The sequence below is a fragment of the Galleria mellonella genome, unplaced genomic scaffold (assembly GCF_026898425.1).
Source record: "Galleria mellonella isolate WM207_F2 unplaced genomic scaffold, CSIRO_AGI_GalMel_v1 utg905, whole genome shotgun sequence".
Lineage (NCBI taxonomy): Eukaryota > Metazoa > Arthropoda > Insecta > Lepidoptera > Pyralidae > Galleria > Galleria mellonella.
The window spans coordinates 2,845,768-2,862,546 of NW_026442174.1; the positions used below are offsets into that span (position 1 = coordinate 2,845,768).

Sequence of the window (16,779 nt, forward strand, 5' to 3'; positions counted from 1 at the left end):
TAAATTCAAATACAAAATTTTGTATAGATGTTTGTATGTAGTTTTAATGGATAACAATTGGAGTGCTAACCACCCCTGATGGATGATAGGTGAGATGAACAGTCAGGTCGGTTAGCCCATCGTGATGAATACACCAAGAATTCAGCACGATGGTTTCCAGGAGGAACCATGTGGAGGTCGACCTGACAGGGTATATTGCAAGCAATGGGACTGGTTGTACGCATTACTAATAATCCCTTCCCAATATTTGTATGTTGAATGATACAATCGTACATACAGGACACTTTTATTTTAATTCATGCGAACAGAGTCACGGGTAGAACTAGTCAAATTAATATTAAAAGTGTGAGTAGTAAACACGTAGACATCAGTGAGAGACACGAGTGCTCCGGTGACTTCCGTCGTCTCGCGATGACACTACACGCAACCCAGTTATCTGCTAGGGTTGACGACATAATATTTATATTATTTTATTTGAATTTTGGTTACATTTTTTATTAATAAAAATATTTTAAACTCATGAACTAACGTTTAGTTAACTAGAACTCAAGAAGTAAGTTTAGTAACTATTAAAATATATGCGCATATCAATCAATTCATTGGAGACTGAAAACAGAAGTTGTTTGAAGGCTGGAATATGGCAGTGAAGTTACTAGATAAGGAAACAACACTTTTGACAAGACAATAGTTTATCAGCAGATGTATCATAGACGTCATACAAACTATAACCTTTTCAAAATTAATTCTGCCAACCTCTTAAAATAAAGGTGCAGATTACTAAGGATCGTTCTTTACAATATGCAGTCAATAATCTATGTCATGTCATGTAGAAAGAATGAAAACCAAATCAAATCTAAAATAGTCTCAATTTAAGAAAGACATAGATTAGTATTCCCAACAAAATAAACTTTTAAATTACAAAAAAAAGCAACAAAATAAAAATGAGGGATAGTTTTAAAGAAATTTCACTTTTAAAAATGGGTGCTAGGAGTTATAAATACATATAATAAAATAAACAGAAATATTATAATAAAGATCAAGAGATTATACGGTCTGAAAATACAAACGAAAACATAATAGTGAAAAAGTGTGAGTCCGGTTGAAACACCATTCGTGTTCATAAATTCATATAAATTCATAAATTAGTTGTACTGAAATGTAAAACTTCTCTATATCAAAGGAACTGCTATTCTATGTCTATTAAAATTTATAATAAAATTCCCCAGCACTTCAAAAAATTATCACTTAATTATTTTAAATCCCAATTACAAAAATGGCTCATTGACCATTGTTTCTATTCGATTAATGAATTTTTGAAATTAAAAGTGAAATGAGTAATTAATTAATATAACAATAATATCGTTGACACTAATCACAGACCTACTAATACGTAGTAATATCAAATGAGATGAAGTACGTTAATTGACATGAAATTGTAATTGACATATTGTTTTTTTATAAGAATTGTTAATTTAATATTTAAGTATTTAAAATTTTGCACGCCTAATTGTGGCGAAATATGTGGACTTAATATTTTTTATCTATCTGTATATTTACCATATTTCTTGAAAATAAATATTCATTCACTCATTCATTCGTGTTTCAACCGTGAAGCAGTGTTTGCATGGTTGTGTTTCGGTTTGAAGGGTGGGATTTGGGGTGAATTTACTGGGTACAGAGGAATAACACCTGAGTCCTCAGGAATGGCAACGCATGGGAGGGGGGGGGAGTATCATAGGCGAAACAGTATACTTCGTTATATCCATGGTACTGCTCATGTCTATAGGCGACGGTTACCACTTTCCATCCGGTGGGCCGTCAGCTTGTTTGCCATTCTAAATTGTATAAAAAAAAAGACATACATAAAAAAAAATGAAGGAGAAAAATATTGTAAATATATCTAACTTGACCATAATGAACTCATTGCCAACCCTAAAGTAAAGACATCATTATTGTAATGGATGTCACGGGCTGCAACTTTACAAGTGCTCTAGAAAGCACCGTACTGCCAACATTACATTCAGACTTGGCCGCCAAATCTCATCTCTACGCCAACATCACAAGGTGCATGTAGTCGAAATAAAAGTACGCACTCTCAGAGGATAGATGGTGCGGCAATCGCCCAGAGCAACACATTAGCGACATCATGCGACGGGAGTAAGAAAATTATGCAGGAATTACTACGCTGAAGTGTCGTGAGCTTTCAACGTTTCAGCCGGCGTGGTCCGTTCTACTACAGTTGATATCTTTTTGACACATTTATAAAATACTACCACGCTGATCTATCTGCATAAATCTCTCTGAGAATTTGAGAGAAATTGAGAGAAAATTTTCTAGCTTTCGTATTATTATAAACAGAGATATTTGACTGTTTTGTTTATATTATACTAGCTTTTACCCGCAATCTCGTCCGCGTGACCGGGATATACCTTACTAATCAGGATAAAAAGTAGCCCATAGATTTCTTCATCTCATACAGTATACCCAATTTCATAGTGATGGGGGAAAGGGATTGTTAGTAATGGAGACTGAGAATCCCATTGCTAGCAATAAACCCAACCAGGTCGATCTCCTCGCGGTTCTCCCTGGAAACTATCATGGTTAATTCCTGATGAATGCAGCATGATAGGCTAACTGGCCTGTTTTCATTCTCATCTATCACCCTTCACTGGCGCTCCGCAAGCGTATACCGTTAGCGCAGGCGGGGTTACCATACTATTTTCATACATAAAAAAAAATTTCATAGTGATTGATTAAGCCGTTAAGACGCTATAAGGTAACAAACAAACTCATTTTCATATTTATAATATTAGTAAAGATTAACATTTTTAATGTAATGCCAGAGGTCTCGTAGGTGTATTGCCGACCTTTAAACGTAACTGTAATTAATTTATTATATCGGTGTTGCAGCGCTATATTTACGCGTATTTGTATATTTAAACTTTATTAACCAATAATATGTGTTTGTTAACAAAAAAAAAAAACAAAAATATACAACAACAATTGAACAATTCAAGTGAAATACAATAATATAAAGTACAGATTAAAATATATGCTTAAAGGTACAAAAGACAATCTTAATTTTTATTATATTTTATAATATCTTAAATTTATATTATATTTATTTTATATTTTAGTATTGTGGTTGAAACAATGAAACTGTCATATCTGCAAAACAAATCAATCTAGTTTGATTTGATGGACTTAACAATAATAAGTACTTTGTGTATAAATAAACCCCGTTTATAATGATTTACAACCGATTTTAAAAAGAAAGAGGTTCTCAATTCGGTTGCATTTTTTTTTTTTGTTATCTTATAACTCCGTCAGTTCTAAACCGATTTGGAACATTCTTTTTTTTTTTACCTGAAAGGATATAGTCATAACTATTTGGTCCAATGGAAATTTTATCGACATCGGTTCAATAGTTTAATTTTTATATCAAAATAACTGGTTTTGTCAAAATTGAAGTCGATTTTTTTGCGGGACAAAATTTTTAATTATCTGATGATGGAATAAATTCCTCCACAGGACAACTCTTTTTGATTGTTTCTTTGTAACTTGTATAGAAAACCAATATCTTCTTTATGTTATAAAAAAGAAATCGCTGCACGTCGATTGCCACTATTTCCTACTCTTGTGGGGATTTTAATAACCTTTTCTTTGTAGATAATATCCCATAATAAGCAACTGCTCATAATATAGTTTGAAGATTTCATATTTTTTTAATAGATGATAATGAATTGGTGACACTGGCGGAGCACGAGTAAGGGATGATAGGTTAGAATGAAATCAGGTCAGTTAGCCTGTCAAATTTAACAATAATTAATTCCAGGGGAACCCGATTGGAGGTCGACCTGACCGGGTATATTGCTAGCAAAGGGGATTAACGTCCCCATTACTAATAATCCTTCTCCCCACAGATTTTATAATTACGCATATGTCATGTTTATTTAGAATTTGATTTTATATCTACCTAGGTTGTCAATGTATGTTATTTCATTGATACTCGCAGTTTATGGGCTGTCGATTTATATTTAAATATTATATTTCAATTGAATATTGATTGGTTATTATAATTTACAATTACAATAATAACAGCAATATATATGCCGAAAATGGCCCCCGTCTGTCCCAATAATAAAAATACCTATAAACCTACCTACCTAACTACCGGAAAATTTGGCTACATCAACATTGATTATAAATGTTTTAATTAAGTAAAATATGTCATTTATTGTTAGTTTATATGCTAATGTTAATATATTTATAAATCTAAAGTTATAAACTCACACAACTATTCAACGAGTGACTAGTTCCTACCGCCAGGCGTCATTATTCCCGTACTAGAAATTTTAGTATATAAACTGGGTAGACCTATAAATTTTTAGATTGCTATTACCGGGATAATATTGACTGGCCGAGATAAAAAGTAGTCTATGTCCTTCTTGATCATCTGCTATCTGTATACTAAATCTCATGATGATATTTCAAGCTGTTGTTTGTAAGCAAGAGGTAATAATCTTATTTTCATATTTATAACATTAATACAGAATATTGTAAAAAAAGTGCCGTGTGGTCCCAGCATAAAATGAACCTGTGGGTACCCGTGGGTACTATAAGAAGCGATTAAGGAAACTGAATGGTCGAGGGATGGGCTGCAGCGTCCCTCTTCATCACCAAAGACTACCTGCAGTTGTCAACCCGCCTGTCAAGCGTGGCAAATACTGGCAAACAACCCCCCCCCCCCTTGTGGAGGAGAGCTATGCTCAGCAATGGACAGTTAACCACTGATATGATGACGATTGTAAAATTACCCACTATTAATCTCTCTTAACAACAAAACAACATTATAAATAATTTTCTATTTGTTACTTTGTGCAACTGATATACATTTTTAAATGTGGACAATTTGTTTATATAAGGTAAGACCTTAAGACTTATAGCCTTATTGAACTTAGATAGAAATGTAACAAAAATATGTTTTCGTATTACGTATACCTACAAAACAATTTATTTAATAACAAAAAAAGTTCATTGTATTTTATCAGTATTTCGTAATTAATTGATTGTTCTAAAAATAGACATAACTGTGACTTATAATTATTGCAAACTGCCTAACAATTATCTTCTCCCAAATAAGTATTATAAATAATCTCAAAGCGTGTTCTTTAAATTTAAGTAGATATTTGGATACAAAATAATTATGTTTGTTTAACTTTATTTACCATCCCCGTTAAAAAAGGGCGAGCACAAAAGATCATAGAAAGGTCGCAGTGCCACAGGTTATTCTGTCTGAATAAGCCCATTTCTCTTAATAATAATAAAATGTCCGGATTAAAAATAAATTTGGATTAAAAAAATATCCCAAAATACGTCATTTGGTGTAAGAGGAGATTAGGCGTGACAGATATATATCTATGTATGAGATTTGAACCTATACATAAATATTGTGAATTAGGTTGCAATTGTCCCTGTGTATTTAATAAATCATGTATATTATCGATCTAATAATTTCGGGGATATAATAAAAAAATATTTATTTATTTATATAATACTTTATTGCACCAAAAACATAAAAATATACAATGACAATTAGAAAATTCAAGTGAAATATAGTAGCACAGATAGTAGTAGTAGTAGTACAGATCAAAATATATACATAAAGGTACAAAAGGCGGCCTTATCGCTAGGGCAATTTCTTACAGACAACCTTTAGTTAAATTACAAAGTAACTCTCAATATGTAATTACGTCTTGAGTGATTTATCTAACCGCAATAAAAACAACTATATTTGTAACTTGAAAATGTGCACAATATATATTTCCATAATTACTCATGCAGTGTGCAAAAGCTACCAAGAGAGGGAAGTAATTATTAGTAAGAGGAAAAAATAGCCCCATTGCTAGCAGTATATTGCAGTATTCAGTCGACCTCCACACATGGTTCCCCTCTCCTCAGAAACCATAGTAATTTGAAATGATAATTCTTGATGAATTCATCACGATGAACCATCTGACCTCATGTATCATCCTTCACTAGTGCTCAACTAGGGTAAAACCGATATTGCAAACCATCTACCATCCAAGTGATAGTTTACAGAGGGAGACTTTGTACAAAAGGCGATTGCTTGGGTACCTCTGTCCCATTCGTGTTTCTACCGTGAAGCAGTTGTGTTTGCATAGCTGTGTTTCGGTTTGAAGGGTGGGATATGGCGTGAATTTACAGGGTACAGAGAAATAACATCTGAGTCCTCAGGAATGGCAACGCATGTGGGGTATCATGGGCGAAACAGTATACTCTGTTATGTCTATGGTACTGCTTATGTCTATAGGCGACGATAACTACTTTCCATCAGGTGGGCCGTTAGCTTGTTTGCCATTCTAAGTTGTATAAAAAAAAGTGGATCAGGACTGTTCCTTATGGAAGTCTATGAGGGAGTCCTATGTTCAGTAATGGACAGATAATAGCTGAGATGATGATGATAAAACCATTCTTCATTAGCATTCTATTTTCATGTATCAAAAAACTAACTAATGTAACAAATAAAGAATAAAAGATTTATTCAGATTTTTAACTGTGGCAAATAAAGAATAAAAGATTTATTCAGATTTTTGGAATTACGAACACCCACCAGGTAACTAACAAGAGACCCCGTATATATCTAGTAAATTTATAATGCTGTACAGGTGTGAAACCAGTTCTAGTAATAGTTATCGAGTTATTTGAATTATAAATACATTATCTACGCACCGAAAATATTTCCAAATAAACGAAATTTCTTGAAAAATTGATATACATATATATAAACACAGTAGACAAAATGTACACTTGATAAATAATCAAAATAATATACCTATTTAGTCAATAAAAATTACTTTACCAAATTTTCATTATTTCTATAATGTTGGAAACTCCAACAAAAATTAATACTAGCATAAAAACTTTTTATTATATTTTTTAATTTCAAATAAAGAATAAATAAAATTGTCATAAAAATGGAGAATAAAAAATTGTATTTCTAATTATCTTTGGCCTTTTACATATTAAATCTATGTATCTATATTGAGTACAATACATATAAAACATAATACTTAATATAGATTTATTAAGTAAACTATCTTTATTGTTATTAAGAGAAAATTGCTTTATAGTACTGAAACTCTTCTACAATAAGCGGTCACAGACAATTTCTAGTAGGATGTATTTAGTATCATTGTATAAAATCCACATAAGTAGTAATAAATTACGTTTTATTTACTACCTGAACACCCTGAGCATATAATAAATAAAAAATCAATAAAGGAATTCAAAGAAAATATATAGGATATGAGGAAATGGTAATTTATGATCTCTGCGTATCCCAAAAGAAAAGTTACAAATTCGTAATAGTCATTATTTATTTTCATACACGTTATTCAATTGCATACAAATTTTAATTATATAAAACATTGGAGTCTGAGTAAAATACGAACTTATAACATCCGTAATGATTACTTTTACATCTTCACATTAAGTAGATAAAATTTTATCCAAGCTACAAGTTCAGATAACAGCAAATATATTTATACATTTACTTATCATTCTCATGAACAACTTGGCCCTTATAATCTAATTCCAGAACCTTGCTGAGGCTGTTCACGTACAAATCCAGTCTCTGAGTCATGTAATAACAGCGGCGATCTTTAATCTGTCTGTTCAAGTTGAGATCCAAAACACCTATTAGGAGACCATCTCTGGTACGTGACAAACCTGGACATCTCACACCATCAGGGCCAGTAAAGTAGCTCGAACCGTAGAATAAGCCGAGGTCGTTATGAGCAGGTTTACCGTCAGCTGAAGTGAATTCATTGGGGAAAGTTTCGTAACCGACTCTATTAATAGCCGCTGTGAAGTAACAGTTGGTAATAGCTGCATTCCTTGCCTCAATGTTCCACATGTATTCGCTGCCAGCCTCTGCGGCAATCGTTGCTGATGGATTGAACACAATCTCTGCTCCATTCAAACCGTACATCAACCAATTTAGTACGTGGTGGCGTCCAAAACAGATATTAACAGCAATCTTACCATATCGGGTAGCAAAGACGGGATGACCGGTGTTGCCTTCCATATAATAGTTGGATTCATTAAAATCTCCCACCCTGGGAATGTGGTTCTTCCTATGCTTACCAATAACATTCCCAGTGTCGCTTATAACAACGGTTGTGTTCCAAAGAATTTCAGAATGATTTTCATCTCTTTCCAGGATTGACGAGACAATCACCATTGCATATTTGACAGCGAGTTCCTTTAAGAACCGCGTAGTCTCACCCTCTTCAGCAGACTCGGCGAATTCACACCATGGTTGCTTCTCGCGTGTGCAAAATGCGAAAGGCATATTCCATAATTCTTGGAAACAAATAATGTTTACGCCTTCCTGGCCAGCAACATCGATGATCCTCTTCACTTTGCTGAAAATAGCCTTCTTTTGTTCGCTGACTGGACGGTCAGTTGGGGCAGCGATGGAATGTTGGATCACGCCGACTTTGACGATCCTCGGTGGTCTTGTTTGTTCCTTTTTAGCTGGGAACGCGTAAGCAGCAATTTCGAAATCGCCCTCTTTGGCAGCTGCAATTGATGACTCCTTTAGCTTGACTTCAAGGTTATCTTTTCGGCCATAATAAATTCTATTGAATTCTTCGAGGTCTCGGCCGTTGAGGTTGTTGTTGATGATGGTTTCCAGACTTGGCGTTTCGTTTTCCATGGTGCGATGTATTCGTGCGTTATGTGAAGTGTTCTGGTAACTACTGATCCTTCTCGACTGGCGCCGCCTTTAAATAGGTGCTTTAATGGTAATGCAACGAGCGAGCTTGTTTATATGTGTGATCCGATCCTGATGGCCTTCGACCCATTCCGATAAAGATTGAGACAATACACGAAAGAGAAAAATATTTGTTTTATCAATAGTATGTCTACGTGACAACCCGGATGGTTATAACCTAAGAGAATATTTCTAAGAGAGTTAACATGATCCATTATCAAGTTGAATTGTTAATAATACCTAATACAAGTCTGTTTCTACCTAAGGTAAAGATTGTTAATAGGATATCTTGAATTTATAATATTTACAAACATTATAAAATTAATATAAGCAAATTCATTTCAAGTTAACGATAATACTTAATAATATTTACTTTGTTCATTGTTTGTTTTAATAAAACAGTAAGATAAAAACTGTCTAAGTCTAAATATAACGAATGTAGGTAATGTAGGTATGACATAATAGTGTCAATGAATAAAACAAATCTCGAACCAGTCTTATTTATGTACCTGTACAAACAGACTACAGTTGTCGCATACTTATAGGCAAAGTTTGATTATTAGGTGTCATAAAAATATTTCCAATACTTTGACATTTTCCATACGACTGTGCAGAACGCGTTATTTCCCAAGGGCATTTCCAAAAGTCTATTCTGTAGAAGAACTTTTAGGATCTCAATTTATTAAAAATTACCATAATAATTATATATAAATATCATCATACATCATCATTTCAGCCATTATCCGTCCACTGCTGGACATAGGCCTCCCCATAGACTACGTTAAGGAACGGTCCTGAGCCACCTGCATCCACTGACTCTTTGGCCATTTGAGGTCGTTTAAAAAAGCGTACGTTTAAAGAAATATATTAATTAAATATATAAATAAATTAAATAGAAATATTATACTCGTATCAATTTATAACTGTCAACTGCAAAACATAGGCCTCCCCCATAGAAGGGGATTTGCTAGTAATTATCACGCTTGGCAGGCGGGTTGGCAACTGCAGCCAGGCTTTGGTGATGTTTTAAGTTGGACGCTACTACCCATACCTCCACCATTAAGTTTCCTTAGTCGCCTCTTTCAATACCCATGGGAAAAGAAAAGGTGGCCCATTCTATGCCAGGAACACATGGCACAGGGGGAAAGGGATTGTTAGTAATGCGGAGGTTAGTCTCCATTACTGTCAATATACCCTACCTACCCTATTTTTGAAGGGTGGGATATGGCGTGAATTTACAGGGTACAGAGGAATAACCCCTGAGTCCTTAGGAATGGCAACGCATGAGGGATATCATGGGCGAAACAGTATACTCTGTTATGTCCATGGTACTGCTCATGTCTATAGGCGACGGTTACCACTTTCCATCAGGTGGGCCGTTAGCTTGTTTGCCATTCTAAGTTGTATAAAAAAATAGATCGACCTCCACGCGGTTCCCCCTGGAAACTATCGTGACTAATTTATCATCGCTTTCATCACGATGGGCTATTTGACCTTCCTTTTCATCCTCACCTACCATCCCCCACTGGTGTCCCGCCAGTATATATCGATAGCGCAGGCGGGGTTACCATTCCATAATCATCCATTAAAAAGAAACACGGCATAACCATTACATTAATAGTACTTATTTTGTTGTCTGTATATAGATAAGATAGTAGACTATCTAGGCACAGATATCTTACATTTAACTTCATTATAGTTGTAGTTTTTTGTAAGTTAATACAATAATAATATTTATTCTTTACTACAAGATGTGTGTAGAAAATGGACTTAATGCTAAAATCATTCTCATGTATATCCCTCCATAAAAGTTATTCAGTAACATTATAATAATAATTATTCCTTACTGATTAATTCAATTATATGCTATACAAAATACATTCACTTGCAAAGAGCTAGTTAAACTTTTTGTTCACTACTTCTTACGCGTGAATTTCATAAGAAGGAAACCATTTCTAGATGACGTATCAAGTTAAAACAGACTTACACAACGTTTTAAATTAGATCTTCAAAAACACAACTGCAAAAACTGCATCCAATTCGGTGCAGTAGCTTTGCGTGATGCCGAAACAAACACAGAGAAATAAAATTTCTAAAAATTATTAATTTGATTTCTATTGCTCTTATTCTCCTTATATTAATCCTTATATTACTCTTTTATTAATTTTCTCTAATATACTCATTATTATGTTTTCCTTAAATATCATCAATGTACAGACATTGTCTAGTAACAATCAATCAAACTTCTATATCTATACTTATAATAAATCTGTAGAGAGGTCAATTCTGTACATGAAATATATTTCCAAAATAACTATCAGGGGGTGATTAGTGATCGATACTGATGTCAAAAATGCAATCAGTAAAATTTTTGTCTGTCTGTCTGTCTGTATGTTCGTTATAGAAACAAAAAATACTCGACGGAATTTAACGAAACTTGGTACAATTATTCTTCATACTCCTGGGCAGGTTATAATATACTTTTCATCACGCTACGATCAATAGGAGCAGAGCAGTGAAGGGAACTGTTGGGAAAACGGGAGAAGTTACTCCATTTTTAAGCTTCCGTCGCGTGCGCAGCCTCAATGGCCACTTTTTAAAATGTAAAAATTTCTACTCGTGCGACGCCGGGATGGGCCGCTAGTTTTAAAATATAACAATACTGTATTATGTTTATACCTTTTGACTAAGAATTATCTGTTTATATTAAGCACATTTGTTTTATATTATATTGTTCACTATATTATATACAAGACGCATGTTTGCATCACGTGTGTAGATACCTGAGGTAAATAATCCTATACTCTTTGAATTATTTATCTGGGGCAAGCAATGTCAAATTTTATATATTGCGTCTATTGGTGAAAACTTATGTGATTTCATTGTTGCTATCTTGAAGTTATATATGTAAATAAGTCTTAGTGTTCCTTGTACAAATAAATATAAAAATATAACTCATGGTTATATTGTTGTAACAATTTTATTTAACTACATACGTACACCTATAGCTACATTCACTCTGTTTACCAGAAGATATGCATTACGTAAGTCGTTGTTATCAAAGACCTCGCGTTGTTGATACAAAATGTACCTAAAGCTTGAATGTATATAGTTTTGTGAGAAATAGAAATAATGAAATTATACTATACAGTCGTCCAACGTTCTTGATGTGTCCCAAACGAATACACGACAATCGGGACGCACTGCTTTGTACTAAAAAATATAACTACATTATTTTTAAATCATATTCATTTTTAAATTGTGACAGTGCATAAAAGTGCATACCAATAAATAATTTATTTACATCACTTTATAACAAAATGGAATCATGCACAAATGAAGATCTTGATGCAATTATAGAGACAAACTTAAATTCTGAGCAATTGAAACAATTCAATAGAATATTTTATGGACAGGAAGATCATTGTGAATTGAAATTAAGACTCTCGACATTAATGGCAAGTAAAAATGAAAATTTCCAAGTTTGTGGATATTCCTTTGCAGCGTCCAAAGAAGAGGCCAGATCGCCAAGGATATTAAAATTTGGGTTAGTGCAGCATTCAATTGTTTTACCTACACATAAACCTTTAAAAGAGCAAAGAGACGCTATTTTCCAAAAAGTTGGTAAAATAATAGATGTTGCCGCATCGGAAGGCGTTCAAATTATTTGCTTGCAAGAAGTATGGTCGGCACCTTTCTTCCTCTGTACCAGAGAGAAAAATGAATGGATAGAATTCGTAGAATCTCCAACTGATGGGCCAAGCATACAGTTTCTGGCGCCGCTGGCGAAAAAATACAGTATGGTAATTATTTCACCTATTTTGGAACTAGATGAAAATAATGTGTGGTGGAACACAGTCGTGGTTATCAATGAAAATGGTAAAGTTATGGGTAAACACCGTAAAAATCACCTCCCTAGTGTGGGCAGCTTCAGTGAAACATCTTATTATTCTCCAGGAAACACTGGTCACCCAGTATTTGATACTAAATATGGAAAAATCGCAATAAACATTTGTTATGGTCGACATCAAGCACTGAACTGGTTGATGTTTGCTCTTAATGGCGCCGAAGTGGTGTTCAACCCTGCAGCAACTATTTCAGAATTTGGGGAATCCTTTTGGGGTATTGAAGCTCGCAATGCTGCTGTAGCTAACAGTTACTTTACTGCTGGTATCAATCGAGTGGGCACAGAAGTGTTTACTGTAAAAAATAAATATGAGGAAAAGCAAATTTCTAGAACATATTACGGTTCAAGCTATGTGACCGCTCCAAATGGAGTTAGAACTCCCAGTCTTTCAAAATGTAGTGATGGACTCCTTATAGCCGAAGTAGATTTAAACTTATGCAGACAAGTAAAAGATCACTGGGGATTTAATATGACTTCTCGATTAGATATGTATGCGAAAGAATTAAACGCTGTAAAGTAAGAAATAAATGAACTTTTCTGGATTTTGTATTTTATTATTTTGTACAATACCCACATAAGTAAGAACATTATGTGCAAACCGTGTTACATCGGCCGCACATTGTTACAAGCACAAAGCAAATAATTAAAACGATGTTCCAACTATCGCAGGCCAGGCTACAAGTTATAACTTACTCACAATGTGTATTTTATTTTGTGCTAACTATAGTGTTTATGCCCCGTATTTTTTTTCGTTTTAACCCACAGAAATGACGAATAAACATAGCCCCTCAATTCCGTGCGATTTTGCGACACCAAAGAATCCACTTTACCCTGTTTCTGAAGATTCTCATGCTATGATCTCTTAAAAAAAATCTCACATGGTGACAGTATTGTGTAAAAATCAAACATGGGACAAGTTTCCTATAACATTGCGCGAACACATCACGAACGATTATTTGTTTCAAAAAAATTTTTATTATGGTCAAATACATTTTTCTTTGACAAACAGCGCCATTTACGATCTAGTAGCAAAAGATAGAACTAATTCATAATAGTAATTTTAGTTCCTAAATCGCTCTGCAGAGGCACCACTACCAGTTACTCACTGCTTTTTTTTTTAAGTATAAAAATAATTAAAAATTAAGATTAAAAGTATTGATTTTCTGTTATAGTAATAGTGACTTTAAAATTATTTTGATGTCTAAATGAACGATTTAAAATTGATTTCATGTTTAAATCATACAGTATGTAAATTCTTTTACTCAAATAAAACAAAATAAAAATGTTGTCTTGTTTATGGTAAAGTTGATCTGTCATTCTGCGAAGCCGGATGATATGTCATTTTTCAGTTTTGGTTTACAATAAATTTATTTGTATTAAAAAAATATCTTTAAACTAAAATGGTAAGAAATATATCATTTTATTATTTATTTTTTTTAAATTATCAACTATACTCGTGTGTTTCTATTGACAATTGAACAACTAGTAATTTGTAGTTAAACACAACATTACAAAGCAGATTCGTTGTTTTCGCACAAATTATACCAAATTGCCAATACATTATACTGTTACATTTATTTTCAATATAATCTATATAATTAACATATAAGTTTTGACATGATTCTTTCATATATAATTCATTTCAATATATATTTCGAAGGCCCAATTTTTTATAACCTGTTTAACTTTACAATCGTTACTTTCCAGTCGATCTTAGCGTACAATGGTGGTGCTGTAGTCGCGATGCGTGGTCAGGACTGTGTAGCTATCGCTACAGATAAGCGGTTTGGCATCCAGGCACAGACTGTCTCTACTAATTTCCCAAAAGTTTATCGGATGGGTCCCACATTGTTCGTTGGGCTACCCGGTCTAGCAACAGACACTCAGACAGTACATCAAAGATTAAAATTCAGGTATTAAAATATTTGTGTTATTAGAAAAGTGGATTTAGTAACAAACAATTATTAATTTTTACCTGCTTTATTCTTTGTTTTATATAAAGTTGCTAAAAGCTTTTTTCTATTCTTGTGCAACTCCTGTTTAAAATAAGTCTAAAATATGCTGCCACACCATACCTTTATATCTTCTGTATGTTATAATACATGACTAAAGGAAGAAAGCACAATAAAGCAATGTAATTAATGGAAAATGATGAGATGATTTGTTTTAACAAATTTTTCTAGTCATAGTAAGAAAAATAAGTGAGAAGTGAATACCAATAGATTTCAAATATTTTAATGAGGATTGAGTGGTCTACATAATTTCGTGTATTACATATTAGTCTAGAATAATTTTTTTTTTGTCTCATTATTAAAATATGAAAATTATATTCCATTCATTATTATTTCATTGTAAAAATCTAAGTTATTTTTAACCTACACTTTCTATGCCATGCTCAGGCTAGTACCCTTACCAGTTGATGTTCAATAAAAAGAAATTTTATTTTATTTCTAAAAATAAATCCAATGAGAAATTCATACAAATGAAACTGCATGAAATGGCTAGTGTACAAAACTAAAACTAGTCTATGTATATTATTTTCAGAATGAACCTATATGAGCTGAAAGAGAATAGAGTTATGAGGCCGAAGACATTCTCGGCAATGCTGTCCAACATGCTGTACGAGAAGCGTTTTGGCCCTTATTTCATTGAACCAGTTATTGCTGGTCTAGACCCATATGACAATCAACCTTATGTATGCAATATGGATTTGGTGAGTTATCTGTTATAAAATTATTCCAATAACAAATTTTGTACTTTGTCCATAAATCTAAATATACAATTAGTACTACCAATTATTAAGTAGTACTTACTTCCCTAGTACTATTAGAAGAACAAAACACAATATGCGAAAGAATAGAATTATTTATACAACTTAGAATGCCAAACATGCTGACAGCCCACCTGATAGAAAGTGGTAACCATCACCTATAAACATGAGCAGTACCATGGACATAACAGAGTATACTGTTTCTCCCATGATATCCCTATGTGTTGCCATTCCTGACGACTTATTCCTCTCTACCCTGTAAATTTACTGTCATATCCCACCCTTCAAACCAAAACACAGTCATGCAAACAACTGCTTCATGGTTGAAACACGAATGGGACAGAGGTGCCCAAACAAACGACTTTTGCACAAAGTCTCCCCCTGAATCCCAAAATCTTATGCCAAGCTGCCTACCAATATGGTAACAGGTAATAAAACTAAATATTTTCAAATCCATGCCCTCCTGCAAGACATAAGAAATGTTATGATAAATAGCTAATAATAGTCTTCATTCACTAATTTGATAATCTTTATTCACTCTTTTAATAAGTTAGTAAAGTTCATAGAGACCAAGAATCAATATCCATTTAAAATTAATATCATCTTACAGATTGGCTGTCCAAATGAGCCTGAAGATTTTGTAGTATCAGGCACTTGCTCAGAACAGCTGTATGGTATGTGTGAAGCTCTCTGGGAGCCAAATCTCAAGCCTGATGAACTATTTGAAACTATCTCACAGGTACTTTATTTTTATTAAAACTTTTGATCTATGTGAAACTAATTAATTGATGATTAATGGTGAGCCAGGTAATAGGGCCAGCCTTTGCCTATGCTCATGCACTTGGACAATTTTATGACAATGAAAAAAAATTTCATGACACTTTATCGATAGTCACTGTCTGGAGGTTCAAGGAACTTGAACCTTTAGATCTCATATTAATCTAATAAAAAACGTTATTTCGCAGGCGCTAGTGAATGCAGCGGACCGCGACGCCATATCAGGCTGGGGTGCTGTGGTATATATCATTGAGAAAGATAAGATTACAGAGAAACATGTCAAGACTAGGATGGACTAATTTATTATAAGATATAATTGTATTGGGTATTGTGAAAGTTCTTTTTTCATAATAAAATTCTTGAAAATTTTAATTTCGTTATATTTTTTCTTATGTCACATTTATAAATTTTATATATACTACAGCTCAACTGAGCTTAGTCCCTATATTAGATGGTTATATGTGGTGCGACCTGCAATATCTACAAGCCCAAAATTAAACAACTTCATGTAGTTTTCATATCATT

The 16,779-nt window shown here is 33.4% G+C and overlaps 3 protein-coding genes across 3 annotated transcripts; 2 read left to right on the top strand and 1 right to left on the bottom strand.

Moving 5' to 3' along the window:
* Positions 1 to 7,382: 7,382 nt before the first annotated feature.
* Positions 7,383 to 8,820, bottom strand: LOC113510684 (beta-ureidopropionase-like). Its single transcript, XM_052902499.1, has one exon. The coding sequence runs from the start codon at positions 8,741 to 8,743 to the stop codon at positions 7,574 to 7,576; it is 1,170 nt and encodes a 389-aa protein (XP_052758459.1). The 5' UTR covers positions 8,744 to 8,820; the 3' UTR covers positions 7,383 to 7,573.
* A 3,039-nt stretch (positions 8,821 to 11,859) lies between these two features.
* LOC128202369 (beta-ureidopropionase-like) lies at positions 11,860 to 13,249 on the top strand. The gene has a single exon (XM_052902483.1). The coding sequence runs from the start codon at positions 12,121 to 12,123 to the stop codon at positions 13,225 to 13,227; it is 1,107 nt and encodes a 368-aa protein (XP_052758443.1). The 5' UTR covers positions 11,860 to 12,120; the 3' UTR covers positions 13,228 to 13,249.
* A 700-nt stretch (positions 13,250 to 13,949) lies between these two features.
* LOC113510623 (proteasome subunit beta type-3) lies at positions 13,950 to 16,626 on the top strand. The gene is made up of 5 exons (XM_026894087.3): positions 13,950 to 14,110; positions 14,415 to 14,620; positions 15,252 to 15,420; positions 16,088 to 16,216; positions 16,443 to 16,626. The coding sequence occupies exons 1-5, from the start codon at positions 14,108 to 14,110 to the stop codon at positions 16,551 to 16,553; spliced, it is 618 nt and encodes a 205-aa protein (XP_026749888.1). The 5' UTR covers positions 13,950 to 14,107; the 3' UTR covers positions 16,554 to 16,626.
* The last annotated feature ends 153 nt before the right edge of the window (positions 16,627 to 16,779 follow it).